Source organism: Chionomys nivalis, chromosome 3 (genome assembly GCF_950005125.1).
Source record: "Chionomys nivalis chromosome 3, mChiNiv1.1, whole genome shotgun sequence".
In the NCBI taxonomy this organism is placed as follows: Eukaryota; Metazoa; Chordata; class Mammalia; order Rodentia; family Cricetidae; genus Chionomys; species Chionomys nivalis.
This window is the reverse complement of record NC_080088.1, coordinates 125,400,053-125,415,755: the sequence shown is the minus strand read 5'-3', so window position 1 is coordinate 125,415,755 and position 15,703 is coordinate 125,400,053. Positions and strand designations below refer to the sequence as shown.

Here is a 15,703-nt window from a genome sequence, read left to right as displayed (position 1 = left end):
TGAGTGAAGCACAGGAGGTGGGGCTAAACCAGATCGGCCCTGGGTAAACTGGGTTGGAGGACCTGTCTGGTACAGAGGCCTGCAGCTTTAGCACTCCCAGGTGGTGAGATGCAGGCTTCAGACGTTCCTGTACCACATGCTGAGGCCCAGGAGGAGTTTAGGGGGCAGGGCAGCAGACATTGCCAAGCCCAGAGGCAGTCAACATTCCCCAGAGTGGAAAAAATCACTCTCCCACCCCCCACCCCCAAGATCTACCTCTGCATCCTGCAGCGTAGCTGGTGAGTATGATCTGTAACAATTAAAAAGTGTCCATCAGCTCGTCCGGGTAGGGCCGGCAGACGAGTTGGTATTTTGGGGCCAAGTTTCCCAGCAGCACCCAGCTGGGTACAGCTGAGCTTCAGCTTCTGTGAGCTGCAGGGTATTTGGAATGAAGGCTCAACCTTGGAGAAGTATTAATGAAAATGTCACAGGCACTAAAGTCAAAGCAGATGTGAAGCCAGCTACACGGGCAGACCTAGCTGATAAGAAGCAGCCCAGGAGAGAACAAAACCTCTTGAGATTAGGTCAAGGACAGAAGGGGGGGGCACCAAGGGGTCCCCCATGGCAACTCAAGGGAGGCTGTCGTTTCTGTGGAACAAGCTGACATTTCTGTGCTGCTGTGTTATATATTGACATCCCGACAGGGCAGCATTTGGAGGCCTCCACATCAGCAAATAAATATTACGTCTCCATCTTCAGCTAAGCAGAGCCGTGGTGCACTCCTATTACTTCATGTGGATTAACCATCTGGAAGTTGAATCAAGCCACAGAGTAAAGAATGGGATCCAATTTTGCATTCACCAAAATAAGCCGTACTAGTCTCAATTTATGGCAGATGGTTATGCAGTCTCAGCGGGCCAAAGAATCTCTCTGCAAAAGAATAAAGTTCATGCCAATTACTGTAATAGGAACCGGTACAACAACTGTGTGGGGCTGACGAAGATCGCAGTGATTGCTGTATAGCTCATAAACTGCGGGGGGCCGGGGAGCAACGGGCACCCAGTTAATTCATTAAGATAACGGGAGAGAAACGAGAGCACACGCAATCATGAAGCAGAAATGTTTCCTCACAAAACGGAAGATAGCTGAGCACTGTTGCTGGGTCATGCCACAGGCAGGGGCAGGAAATGGTTAATAGCAGGAGGCAAGCTAGCAAGGAATGGGTTAAATTCTGAGCTTCTCTGTTCCATTCATTCAAAACAGACCTATGGGCTCCCCGGTCTCAGAATCTGGAATGAGACCATTGTGGGTGGAGCCTAGGGGTGAGTGGGCAGGAATGAAAGGGGCGGGAGCACAGGAGGTCTGACCAGGGGGCCCTGCTCTCTTTCAGGAAGGGGTCCTTGACTGCTGGAAGCTCAGTGAGCTTGGATATGCTTGCCCTAACTGTGCAGGGCAACCTGGGAAGAGCAGTGCACTGTGAGGGCTCTCCCTAGCCTAGCTACGCATTTTCAGAGACCTCCTGTGAGACTGGCTTCGCAGTCCCCTGCTCCTACTTGTGGCTATGCAATCTGTGCCCTGGTGGAGCTGGGGGCAGTTAGGTTATAGCATTGCATATCTCCTGTATTTGGCTCAGTGTTTACATCTGCCTTTTAATAAAAGCTGCTGGAATTAAGAATGCTGGTGTTTGGGTTTCATAACAGGGTGACCAATGGCCCGTTTGTTCAGGACTGTCCTCATTTTAGCACCGAAGCCTGGCCTCCCAGGAGTCCTTTGTCCTGGGTAAAGTGGGATGGCTAGTGACTCTAGCTAAGAGTCTAATCAGGGCACAAAAAGAGGGTTGTTTTCATATGTTCCCTGTCACAGAGCCATGTTCCATGTTGGTGCTGACTATTCAGAGACTTCCACTGGCAGGACACCAAGGCTCAGACAGGCCAAGGCTTCATTCTGCACCTATTGTTCAGTTAAGTAGAGGGGCAGGCATAGGATGCATGCGCTAAATGCCAAAGCCTCGGACCCAGCATGGTCTCTTGCAGTGTGAGCAGCCAGGTCCATTCTATGACTTAGAGGTATCAACCACACTTACAGGGCTAACAGGACAACAGCAGTAATCCCACTTAGAAACACAAGTCGCTGTCTCATCCCAGCACCCTGGGATGGTGGCAGCCACATGCATGACAGTCATGGGGGAGAGAGACCTAGTGTGGGGTGTGACATCCAGTCATGGGCAGCACTAACATGCACAGGCTGGCCTCAATTTCAAGATGGGCTAAAAGCAAGACTGAAATCCTGTTAAGATTTCTGGACCCCACACAGCAGGGCACTGAGTTCATGGCCCACCAGATGTTCAACTGATATTGTCTCCAGCCAGAGAAGGCACTGCTAGCCAGGCGTGTGTGCGTGTGTGTGTGTGTGTGGCCCCAAGACCTTATGTGTTACAGCTTCAGCTATACCTTGGTAAAGTGGTACAGCCCTGCCCACAGCTTCCCCGTAACTCCCTCCAGGTCTTCACAGGCCACGCCCCCCCAAATGCTGCCAAGCACACTTAGAAGGGACACACAACAGGATCCTAGAGACTCCTCATGGTCCATAGCACAAACACAAAGCCAGCTGGGGTGGGAGGAGACGAGGTGCCACTGGTAAGGGACCTCAACAGGAGCAGAATGTTGCCCCCCCGCTCCAACCTTTCCTGTGAGGCCTCCAAATGTGGAATTTTAGAATAGACCTGGCTGTTTACACTCTGCCAGAGGCCATGCTGGGTGAGAGACTCTGGCATCTAGCACATCCCCATTCCTGCCCCTTCCAGAATATTACAGACTATGCCTGAGGGTTTCTATGCCACTATGAAGAAGCTCAGCTCTGCCTCAGAGAACTTTATGAGCAAATACTCTTACGATGCTGGTGGCGAACACCTTTAATCCCAGCACTCAGGAGGCAGAGACAGGCAGGTCTCTGTGCGTTAGAGGCCAGTCTGGTCTACAGAGTGAGTTCCAGGGCAGCCAAGAATATACAGAGAAATTCTGTCTCAAAAAATCAAACAAACGAACCAGATGACAAAAAAACAAAACATTCTGAGCATTAAAGCTGTAGCCAGAGGCTTGGGGTTCTGCAATAGGCAACTACGGTCTGGACAAGCTGGTGATCTGAGGGACCCTTGATTAGAAGGCGACCTGCCTCCATTTGTAGTAGACGCAGTGTCACCTGCCTTCCAGGCAGCCATCAAGCTGCAAAGCTGGTGTGAGGACTACTGTGATGGCAGCACTGGTGGGCATGAGCAGTTTTGGAGACCAGATAGCTTAGAGAATTATTGGCAATTAGGGCCACGCCCCTCGCCCTGTGATGCTCAAGGCTATTTGCCTGCTACAGGGGCAGCATAGGGCAGCTGTACAAGACTATAGGCTCAAAATCTCAACACCAAGCCCTTTACAGAAAGCTTGCCAGCCCCAGTTCTAAACAGCTGCTGTGGACTATAGCTGAGAGGTCACTGGTTCTCTCTTGGAAGGACACATGGGAGTGGATGCTAGCACACCTTGGAGGGGAAGTGGGCACACCACCGGTGAGAGGGGTACTAAAATGATGCTGTTAGCATTCAGGGATGTAGGGAGACATCTTGCCATGGGCCACCCAGAGGCAAAGCTTCTGTTTTTATCCTGTAAGCTACTCCTCTGTTGTGTTTCTCCATGCCCCCCATGGTCGGAAGGCTATCTTACTATCAACATACAGTAAAAGATCAACACACAAACAGCATCTCAGGCACCTCATAGCTTCTCAGAAACTAAGGCAGACTCCACCAGAAGCCACGGCACAAAGTCCAGGTCAACAAGTTGGGGGCACCACAGCAGAGGAGCAGCACACGTCAAGAATTTAATCAGCATCTTCTTCAATGCCTTCTGTGAACCCACTGTAGTCTCACCTGGCAGCTTTAGGTCTGCGCTGACTGGAAATAAAATGCTTCTAGTATTTCTCTGAATATCTCAGCTAAGGAAGCAGATTGTTGTTGGCTCTGTTGGCTAGCGTCAGAATGAGGCACCTAATGGTGATTGGCATTCTGGACCTCATGGAGTCAGGAACAAGGCACCATCACACAGGTTCTAGAGAGCAATTCTTGTGGCAGAGTCCAAGACTACCCATACACTTCTGAGAACTGGTCAAACCTGCCCTACCATGAAGGCTTTTGGGACCATACTATATGAAGGTCACTGGATGTTTCTGCAAGCATAGAAACAAGAAAACATGGCACAAAGCCTCACATCCCTTAAAAAACAAAAGGCAGTGTTTTAGTGTGTAGCTGATTGATACAGAACATCCTCTGTAGTCCAAGCTGGCCTTGAACTGACAAGAGATCTTGCCTGCTTCCCCTGAGTGCTAGGTTTAAAAGTGTGCACCAGCTTTCATGTGAAATTCTGAGATGAGGATGGTTAGAACACAGCTTGGACTGGAAGAACAAGGGCAGCAGCAGCTTACTTTTACCCAGGAACACTCTTTGAGCTTAGGGACCAGTTAGGCTTCCTGTCTACTGTGACCATTAGCGATACGTTGACATTCTGGAGGTGGATTCTGAGGCCTCTGGCTTTGATGACTGGGGAGAAAGGAGAAAAGACAGGCTCAAGAGTTGCTGCCCCTTGTGTTGTGGGTTAAGGGAAGAGTCTTGTTCACCTTCTCCAGCATCCTGCTACTAGACTGGCAGACATCAGCTATGGGGAAAATTGACATTCATAATTGAAGCTTCCATTACAAGAGATGACTCAGGAGTGCCCACACCAACATAGGGTGTGAAGTGAGATTTAAGGGTTCCACTCACTAGTCAACAGTGATGGTCATGCTCCAAATAAGCAGCTTCTGGAAGGAGCGGCACCTGACCTAGGGACAGGTACTTCTGGGAGAGGCAGGGGTCACCAAGACAAACCCACAGAAGGACAAGAGCAACAAAGTGGATCTGTAACGGTTTTCATTCGTTTCCTAGGATGCAGCTATTGCCATCAGCCTCTAGCATTCTAGAGGAAGAAACATTCTCTCAGGACATGGGAGCTGCACAGGCTGGTTTTAAGACAGCCAGAGGACCTCGGCTGGAATGGAGACTTTTTTTTTTTTTGGAAACAGGGATTTTCTTGTAGCTTTGGATGGAGCCTGTCCTGGAACTCGCTCTTGTAGTCCACGCTGGCCTCGAACTTACAGAGACCCACCTGCCTCTGCCTCCCGAGTGCTGGGATTAAAGGTGTGTGCCACCACCACCTAGCGAATGGAGACATTCTTAATCCAGTCACATCTGAATTTAGGACTTAACTCAGCGGAACATGACTCCATGAGGTAGTCATGAAGGTTCCTCGTGTGGAATTTCAGCCTCTGTGAGGATAAGCTTGTCAGGGCGCAGGAAGCTTGTTCTGTCAGAACGTGAAGAAGCCCTGCACTACGGCGACAGCAGACTGATGAAAGGATGGCCGTCACAGCAAGGTTCAGGCACACCTGTCTTCCTTTCCCACTTGTTACCTGTTGAGGGGATGTGACGTAGACTGCAGTTGCAGTCTGTTCACATCAGATCACAAGACTGCAGCGTATGGGCAGGTCTGTCCAATGCATTCCACAGACAAGATGGGCTAGGACTTGGGTCTCCACTGCTCTTCTTCCTTCCCACTCACACCAAGCCAAGCTCTAGAATCCTGCAACTCCACAGACCCTAGATTCACCTGACTTCCAGTGGCTCTGCTGACCAACAGCAAGGTCAGCATGTTCTCAATGAGGACGGCTGGGGAGCTGAGCAGCTCTTACCTCCGGAGATATGTCTATAGGGCTGGGCCACTTGAAAACACCATCAGGTTGAGGGACAGGTCTGAGCAGGGTTGGACACACAGGAAGGCAGCATGGGAAGTTAGTGGAACAGGAAAACCAAAGGCCAGGGAAGAGAGCTGTCATCTGTCAAAAAATTACAGAGTCTCACCTGCCTAGGCCTGTGCCCTCCACAGCAGGTCTCAGGGCTGCTGGGCCTGCAAGTACTTTCGTCAATTTCTTGTTTGCCCAGTACGTAAAGCTCCAACAGTACTCCTCAAGAGTTATCACGCCAACCTGTGTTGTACCAGTTCCTATCTATGCCTGTCTCCCACACTGGGATGCATATCTGCCCTAATTTGCCTCAGAACCTCTGCTGAGCGCCAGGTGACTGTGTACAAACACCAGGCATGCTGATGCTGTATCTGAAACAGAACACTAAGAAAGGAACCGCAAACAGCCTGCACATTAAGTCTACTCAGGCAGTAGGCCTTGACTCCAACGGAGAGCACAGGAGACACAACCAAGTTCTAAAGGACGAAATATCCCAGAGACACGATCTTAAGTCAGTAAGACATGACAGCAGAGCCCAACAGAGCACTTAAAAACAAAGGCTTTCTGAATTTTTCCTTTAAAAATAATTTTTACAAACTCCGAGGCTAACAGTACTCAGTTTCCCATAAGGACAGGAAAACACCTCTGAAACCACGTGATAACCTGACCGGCATGGGCCCACGTCAAGAACAAGCCATCTCACAGGACCAGCAAAACACTCCTTCTCAGAGTGGGATTGCTGAAACCCAGAGAACGCAAGCCAGGGAAACAGCCATTCAAGCACACAAGTGGCATTTTGTGATCAAATTTATTTTTGTTTCAATTTCACTTACTTTGTTTTACTGTAGTTTACACAAGAGACTGCCAAGTCAACAGGTATTTGACATTCACCACGTCCCTCAATCTCCACAGCTGTTAGAAGACAGTAGAGTTCACACCAGGCTCTCATTTCCTTGTGTGTCCAAACTCCCAATGTGACTATGGCTGTCCATGAATTAGTTCACTGGGGAAAAGACTGGGTTCTCCACTGCCTGGGGTTGGCAATGACCCTTCTGGTGCCTTTCCCACTGATGTAACCAAACCCATCTCCCAACAGTATCCAGAGAAAAAACACCAGCCTTCATCTTGAGAGGGCACATGGAAGCCAGGGTCTGTTGCCGAGGATGACAGGGTATTATTGCAATGCAGTGGGAACACAGGACATGGGAGGAGGGGCAAGTCTGTCAGCAAAGGAACCAGTTACTATTGGGCTCACTGTGGGGGTGATATGTTCTATGGGGGATGGAGGACTGTGGGGTGATGTAGGTTAAAAAGACAGTGTGTAACCTGAGGGCTTCAACAGTATGATTCTGGTCAGGCTTCTGGGACTGACAAGGGAAAACAGCATTATACAGAAAAGTTAATTAAAAAAAAAAATCTTACCTAGCTATTGTTCCTTCCTTTAAAAAAAAAAAAAGAGAGAAAAAGAGGAGAAAGAAGAGGGAAGAAAAGGAAGCAGTGTCGGCAGCAATGCTCAGGATGGAGCTGGCCTCAGGATGGGGACGGTCCCGTGCCACCTTTAACTGTTCCTAGCTCACCATCAGCATTCCCCCTGGCTTGGACTGCAGCAGGCAAAGAGCTAAATGTCACTGTGCTCAGAGCAACATGGATGGTCTGCATAGTCTCCACACTGGATCCCAGAAACAGAGCTCAACAGAAAAGCTCTGTGTGACCTGCAATACCATCAAGGTTATTTCCTTTATCACCTTGTTTGCTCACAGAGTCTGAGTATTGTCTAGTGTTTATTAGGAATCACAAACCGTCATCACTTTTTTTTTTTTTGCTAGATTTGATGTAGAAAAATACTTGAAATTCAAAATACAAAAATCCAATAAAAAGTGTCAATTTTAAAAAAAAGATTTCCCCGCCCCTTGGGTGATCTAGTAAAGAGCTTTGATTTCACTCCTTACTCAACAGACATTGTTGGATTTGGCTGGAAGAGTGGCCACCCAGAAATAAATAGTTACAAATACACCCAAAACATCCAGAGTTTACTCTCCGGATTCACTGGAGTATCTAACAATCTTAAGATATCTTTCTGTAGGAGTCTGCTGCTGATGGGATAAAAATAAAAGTGTATGTGTGGTGATTTGAAAAAACAGAAACAACCCAAAACTATACACACTGGTCCACACCTGGCATTCATGAAGCACGCCAGCCAGCACCACATGGCAGTCCATTTATCCATCAAGGGCATCACATTGATGATTATTAAAATCCGTTCCAGGTTTATATATTGAAAATATTTTCTTTAGTATTTTTGCTGAAGAGAGGTACAGTACTTTGGAGAAATTGTACTGATCCCTTCAATGTTTTCACATACATATATACACTTGTGTGTGTATCTAGGCCTCTAGCCATATGTGTTTTACATACAGCTACAGACATACACACATACACACATGCAGACATGTGTGTATGTGTGTACACGTGCCCTTGAGTCATCACAGGCACACGCTGGAAACATCAACACAGAGACACTGGTAGCATCTTCACTCGTCACAGGCTGCACTTGTTCCCCTCACTTGGCCTTGACTCCGTAGCTGTAAGAAAGTAAAGAAGCAAACAGCAAGTTAGGCCATAGGCTCTCCTGAGACACTCAATATGGAAAATATTTGGTAGAAAATGTTCCCCAAACTATGGCACCCCAAAACTTCATTTCTGTTCAAAAAGACCAGCCATGTTAAAGGCAAAACATTTTATTTCATCAGAGAAAAGTAAATTCAAAGCAGGAAAAAAAAAAAAAAAATCACTGAAAGTTAGTACTTAATCAAAGTGGCAATAATTGAAAAACCCCCCAAAAACGGTTTTTGTTTTGTTTTTAATGAACATGAGTGATAAAGAGCTTTCAGGAAATCTCAGAAGTGTTACTCAATTCTTGTTTGGCATAGCAGCTCCTTTGCATGACCAAGCACCTCTCACTTAGTCCATATGGGGAAGGCAGCTCTGTGACGGGAGCAGCAAGGACGCCCAGTGCAGGTCTGAGCACATGGACACCTACACAGAACAGTAGCGTCTGCTGCTCTCATTCTTTCCTATGCCTGTGGAGTGGATCTGATGCTCTCTGCTCCACCTACGGTAATGTCATGTGGGCACATAGACTTTGGTAGGAATACCACAGAAAAGTGTCAGGCTTACAAAGTGAAGTCAACTATAGAGTCAACAGGGAGACTGTGGCACACAGAAAACACTTTACCTACAGTGAGCTCTGAAGTTAGCCTGACAGGGTGGCAGGAGAGATGCTGGACTACCTGGGAACCGCAAAGTGTTCTACTGAGAGACGGTCCACTAGTCGGTTGTCTATCAAAAGGACAGTGCCCTAAACAAGCAACTACACTGACAGCAGGATGAAACTATGGCATTCAACCTGGCCCACAGAATGGTCCACAAAACACACGTGCTCACAGTTTCTACAACAGGCACTTCCTCATTCTAAAAGTGGAATGCCATCAATGTGGAAAAGAGCCTGTGGCGCGCTCAGCAGTTAACTCCCCATCACCAAAAGGCGCAGGTTTTTAGAAATTCTTTTACCCAGGTCTTCACTTACACAGTTTGAAAATGTCTCTGACCTACAGGGGACTCATCTAGGCATCAGCGGCCGACGTGCCTCGGACGGAACCCTTCTTACGCATCTAAATGTAAAATAAAATCATGAGCTGCTAAAATGATTCTACGTAGGGGTTAGAAAACAAGTGGAGAAAAGAAGTTCTTTCTAGCAATGACCACATAGCTGTCTGCTTCTCATGTAGACCTAGAAGGGATGGAGTTCTGAGGTCCTGGCTTCAACCAACTTGTGTGAGGTTTTCCTTAAAAAGCCTTAAAAGTTAACTGTATCTGCATCTAAACAAAGGTCTCCAGTCTGGTAGCAAATTATCAGGGATACATTTCCAAGGGAAGTTGTCATTATATTTTGAGAAAATGCTTCAGGGGAAGGGGGCATGGTCTGCTCCACCTTTCACTGCTGTCTCTGGATCAGACAGGAAGATGTGAAGGTGCTGCTACCTTGGCTGTTTTTAGAGAAGGTTCTTAGTGCTTTCAGGATTACTGAAAAGAGTAAGGATCAAAGGAAGAGACACAGAGAGACAGCAGATGGGAAAAAAAAAACCCCACAAATCAGCAAAAGAGCAGGCATTTCTAACATTTACAGACCAAACAAACAAACAAAAACTCACAGCAGAAAACCAGAAAAAAGAAAACAAACAATACTGTATTTCTACAACAATTCCTTCCTCCAATCCACCCCTGGGTATGGCCAGTTCTCTTCCACCACCTGGCTAATTCTTACAGTTCTGCAAACTTCAGGCTACATACATGTACATGTCCTTTCTATGCCCAACTTAAGGGGCCAGGTATTCTCAAGTCTAAAAGTGTTTTGATAAAAAGAAAGTCAATTCTTAAAGTATCTGTGAATTAAGAATATTACATTGTATGAGAGTCTTTGACTAGGCATGAGAAGAAATTCCTGCTACACGTGGGAGCAGAAATTGTCACTTCTAGGCCAGGGGATCTCACGGTGTGTTCAGACATCTGCAGGCTGAGGGCTTTGAAAGAATCAAGAGTTGGGAGCAGCAGACCTCAGACATATTCTGTCCAAGGAGTCAGGGTGCGAGGGCCTGGTCACCAGGTGATCAGTCTTCCTCAACTGACAGTTTAACACAAAACGCCCAACTAGGGCAAAGGTTCTTCCCTGAGGCTGGTTTTCTGCCACCCCGAGGTTTTGGGAAACACTAGCTGGAAGCAGCCATGCTACAGCTTAAGCAGCTGCTCCGGAGTAGATGGTAGAAGGAGTGAATATTCTGGAATCTGGAGCACTAGAAGGGAGGGTACAGCAGAGGAGGAGTTCCTGCTGGGAGGGGTGGCACCAGGACTGCTCCTTAAAGGAGTGATGTGGGATGCCCTCTGTATGCTGTGAATATGTTTTATTACCATTGGACTAATAAAGAAGCTGATCTGGCCAATAGTCCGGCAGAATATAGCTAGGTGGGAAATCCAAGCAGAGAGATAGGGGTGGGAGGGGAAGGAAGGCAGAGTCAGTCAGAGAGATACCAGTCACTGCAGGACAAGCAAGATGTGAGTTAACATCATGGCCATGTGGCAATACATAGATTAAAAGAAATGGGTTAATTTAAGATATAAAAGCTAGTTAGTAATAAGCCTGAGCCATTGGCCAAACAGTTTGTAATAAACAGCCTCAGAGTGGATAATCGTGAACTGGTGGGCGGAGAGAAACCTCCAGTTACAGAGAAGCACCTAACTATTGAGAAGAAGGGAGCACAGGGGGAGAGAGGTGTGAAGGCCAGTGCAGCAAGACCAGGCTTGATCATTCCACCACCCTACTCCAAAGACCCAGAACTTTGCTGCAGCAAGAGAAAACCAACCCCTTTATAATGTTGTCTTTATGGGAAAGTACATTCCAAACTCAATCAACCTAAAATAATCTGGAGCAAAATCCATTTATAAAAATATGAGATAGGTTAAAACATTCTATTGCCCTATTAAGAACATATAGCCTACTCCTTTCTAAAGATTGGTATAAGGCTAATTAGAAGCAGGCCTGCCCTGATCACCCTAAGTAACCAACTGCAAAAAATTCTTCATTGTGCTATAGCAGAGACAGCATTCCTTCCCTATCAAAGCGCCTGACTTCCCACCACTCTCCGTGACATGAGGGCTCTAGTCTCATATAATCAGATACCACACCTGCAGGGCCTGCAGAGCCAGGAACTTTAGTAGGCCTCAGGGTGACTGTGTGGAAGTCCTGAAGGCCCTAGGCATGCACTGGATTTACTTCCCACTTTGGGAACGAACTACCAACTGCAGAAAAGCCTGGCTCAGTGAAAAATCAAAACCAAGTCCTTGTGGGAGGAAGCTAAGGAAAATGGCCTTGGAAGAGTGCAGATACCCACTGGCTATGGCAGGAGCTAGGGCAAGTTTAACCATGAAACTAAACCCTGACCTCTTGTCAAGGACTACTGCAATCTGCCTAGAGTTCTTCAAGGAAGAAAAGCTTAGTGCTAAGTGGGAGGTGGAACTGGTGAACTCGAAGGACTCCCTGTCCTCACCTTGCCTACGGAGGAGCTGAGCTGACCGCTGAGCAGGCTGAGCCCAAGGCATCTCGATGTAAAATGAAAAGGACTGAGACAGGTACTGTTGCAGAAAAACTGATGCCCAAGACCCAGTACAAAGCACTGGGGTGTTTTTACAAGGAACATATATCAGGTTAAGAAAGCTTTAGTCCACCTTCAGGAGTGTCCAAAAGCTTCCACTGGATGAAAATACACGTGGTGAGAAACGGCTTGGTGACTCTGTCCAACTCCAAGTCCACACTTGCTAAGAACTACAGGTTTATAAAGGGAAACAACCACCACAACCAGTCTTACTGTTTCGAGTTCTTTCTGAGTCTCATCTTCCATTCTCCTAATGTCTTCCATTGTCAGATCGATCCACTTGTCAATCCAACAAAAGAGCTGGCGATGTAAGTTTGTAAATATCCGTTTTTCTTGCTTTTAAAACAAAGTGGCAAAAAGATCCAATTAGTGATACATTAACTTTACATGCCCCAAACAGCCCATAAAATGAACTTGCACTTAGTTAAAAGACCACTTTATACACAGCAGAAACTAGGCCAAGTGTGGTGGCACATACCTTTAACCCAGCACTCAAGAGGCAAAGGCAGATCTCATGAGTTCAAGGCCAGCCTGGTCTACATAATGAGTTCCAGAAAAGCCAGGGCTATGTAGAGAGACTTTGTTGCAAAAAAAAAAAAAAAGAAAGAAAGAAAGAAAGAAATAAATAAAATAAAAATTCTTTACATCAACATTAATTCTAGCCTAGCATAATTTTATACAGGGAATCAATTCCCTGTGAAGGGGCAGCAATGCAGCTCAGCAGGTAAGAACGCTTGCTTCCAAGCATGATGACTTCATACAGTGTAAGGAGAGAACCAACTCCCAAACTGTCCTCTGACCTCCACACCCACGCAGCTGGTATACACAATGACATATAACAAACAAACATAATTCAAAACTTATTTTCAAAGTTCCCTGAGAAATGGGAAAGAATCTCCAATGGCAAAAGGATTAATGATCTGGTAAAAGCCAAGAGCGCACAGCATGCATAATTGAATTCCATATGCTCCTGCTGGGCTTCATATACTGACACCTGTTCTCAATGCCAAGGAGCAAAGGTCAACTGGATTTTTCTACAATAAAAGCAGACCCAGTCTTCTCTCTGTAGCAGAGGGCATGCTGCACTGAAGGAAACCCCAGTGCTTAGACAGTGATGAAAGCATTATGTACTCAGCACTAATTCTTCTGTGCACTACATTAGTGCCATGTGTATGCACACACAAAAACATATATATGAAAACCATGTATAGAAATATCAAATTTAAATACCCAACTATTTAAGTTGTTTTCAACTTTCCCAAAAATGAGAGCAAAAATACAATACATACAATAACCGACACTTTGGGAACAATTTTCAACTTTCCCCCATGAACAGAAAATTGTATGTCTACACATGCGACTTTTAAATTGGACCGTCAACCTATTTATTACAATGTCTAGGTGAGAAAGAAGGCCAGCACGTACACAGTGTGCTCAAGGGATGGTTGTGAATAGGCAGAAGAAGCACTGTGACATTCCGGGGGGTAACGGACATCTTTTTATTTCCTAGGGTTTCTTTTTATGTGTATGCATGCATGTCTGTGCACCGCAGCGCCATGGAGGCCAGAAAGTGGTATGAATCCCCTATGCCTGGTAACTATTATTACCAATCGTTGTAAACCATCACATGGCCGTTGGGAATCAAACCCAGGTGCTCTAGAAAAGCAGCTCTTAACCACTGAGCTGTCTTTCCAGTCCCCAAAGACATCCCTATAATGATGATGGAGGTAAATACTATAGGAACAGTAGCCATAGGGTATTCCCGCATCTTCCTGTGTATTTACAACCTATTGTATTTTGTTGTTCTGTGTGATGTTGGGCAACACTATACATAAATGTGTTTATATCACACCGTGATCCCCCTTCTATATCTAACTGCTTATGTTATCTTCATTTTTTGTTTTATTTTGTTTTTTGAGACAGGGTTTCTCTGTAGCTTTGGAGCCTGTCCTGGAACTAGCTCTTGTAGACCAGGCTTCATTTTTTAAAAAAGAAATTAGGATAGGGATCCTTAGATCATGTTACCAATTCAGGGTCTACCTACTCTTGGCAAGACCTCTACAGAAGACACTCCAGACAAGACAGCGTGAGTGCCAGAAAAACGGCCAGGATACTAGGTCTCTTCACGGACAGGCTAGTCACGGGAGGGACTTTGTACTGGAAAGCTCACTGAATAAGCACTGCATCTCTCCTAAGCAGTCCCGTAAGGGTGGGAGATGACTCAGTGAGGTTAAGACCAAAACGCAGCTCTTCCAGACGACCCAGGTTTGGGTTCCAGCATCCACACGACGGCTCTCAATTGTTTCTAACTCCAGTTCCAGGGCATCTGATGCCCTCTTCAAGGCTTCCAAAGGCACCACATGCACACGATGCACAGATATGCGTGCAGGCAAAGTATCTACACACAAAAGGCCTTAGAAAGAAAGGAAGGAAGGAAGGAAGGAAGGAAGGAAGGAAGGAAGGAAGGAAGGAAGGAAGGAAGGAAGGAAGGAAGGAAGGAAGGAAGGAAGGACGAAAGAAAGAAAGAAAGAAAGAAAGAAAGAAAGAAAGAAAGAAAGAAAGAAAGAAAGAAAGAAAGAAAGAAAGAAAGGGAAAGGAAGGAAGGAAAGAAGGAAGGAAGGAAGGAAGGAAGGAAGGAAGGAAGGAAGGAAGGAAGGAAAGAAAGAAAGAAAGAAAGAAAGAAAGAAAGAAAGAAAGAAAGAAAGAGGGGGGAGGGAAGGAGGGAGGGAGGGAGGGAGGGAGGAAGGAGAAAAAAAAGTCTCTTAAAATCTTGTTATTGGGATTTGATGTTTTCAGGGGATCAGACAGACACGGTGACAGTAACTTTAATGTCATAAAGGATAAAATGCTTGTCATAGAAACCATTTTCCAATAGTCATCTTCTTTCAAATCTCCCATAAGCAAGTCCCACTGTAAGCAGATTTACCTTTTGAATGAAGTTTTCTACTTTGCTCTGTAGCCCCCACCACTTGAACTTGATGGTCACCAGTTTATAGGCACACATCTTAGGACAGTCAGGGGTGTTTGCCAGTTCCTTCTAGATGAGAAAATGGAAAAACTGTGACTTGGGTACAGGTTCTGATCAAGACTGACTACTATAAAACAACATCACAGACACACAAGGAAAACTGGTCTTGTGCTTAATTCAGAAATCTGAAATCATCTAAACAAAAGACCAGTATTCCTCTCCTGCCACACACCAAGTTACTTCCCAGTTGTGAGATCTCATAGATGAGTTTGATAGCTGCTGTCACTATCGTTTTTTGGTTTTGATTCTTCTGTGTAGCCCTGGCTGTCCTGGAACTCACTCTGTAGATCCGGCTGGCCTCGAACTCAGAGATCTGCCTGGCTCTGCTTCACGATGGGTATGTGCTGAGATTAAAGGTGTGTGCCACCACTGCTGGCTTCACTGGAATTTTTTTTTTTTTTTTTTTTGGTTTTTCGAAACAGGGTTTCTCCGTGGTTTTGGAGCCTGTCCTGGAACTAGCTCTTGTAGACCAGGCTGGTCTCGAACTCACAGAGATCCGCCTGCCTCTGCCTCTTCACTGGAATTCTTATGTATGGTGAAGGTCTTATCAGAAGTGAGCCTTAAAACAAGGTAGCTCCCACTGTGGAGTTTCACCATTTTCTGTATTTTTAAACATTTCCAAGTGGAGCAGCACAGCTGGTGAGAGCAGAGGGCCAGACAGCAATGCAAACACACA

General features: G+C 46.2%; 1 protein-coding gene across 1 annotated transcript in view; it reads right to left on the bottom strand.

The window, feature by feature from the left end:
* Positions 1-6,588: 6,588 nt before the first annotated feature.
* The window catches only part of Pitpnb (phosphatidylinositol transfer protein beta), a 53,191-nt gene continuing 44,076 nt past the window's right edge, over positions 6,589-15,703 (bottom strand). Inside the window, exons 9-11 of the mRNA XM_057765190.1 lie at positions 14,926-15,036; positions 12,213-12,335; positions 6,589-8,375 (exon numbers count right to left, since the gene is read on the bottom strand). Coding sequence (XP_057621173.1) covers positions 8,325-8,375; positions 12,213-12,335; positions 14,926-15,036 — 285 coding nt within the window. The 3' untranslated portion in view covers positions 6,589-8,324. The remainder of the gene's footprint in view (positions 8,376-12,212; positions 12,336-14,925; positions 15,037-15,703) is intronic.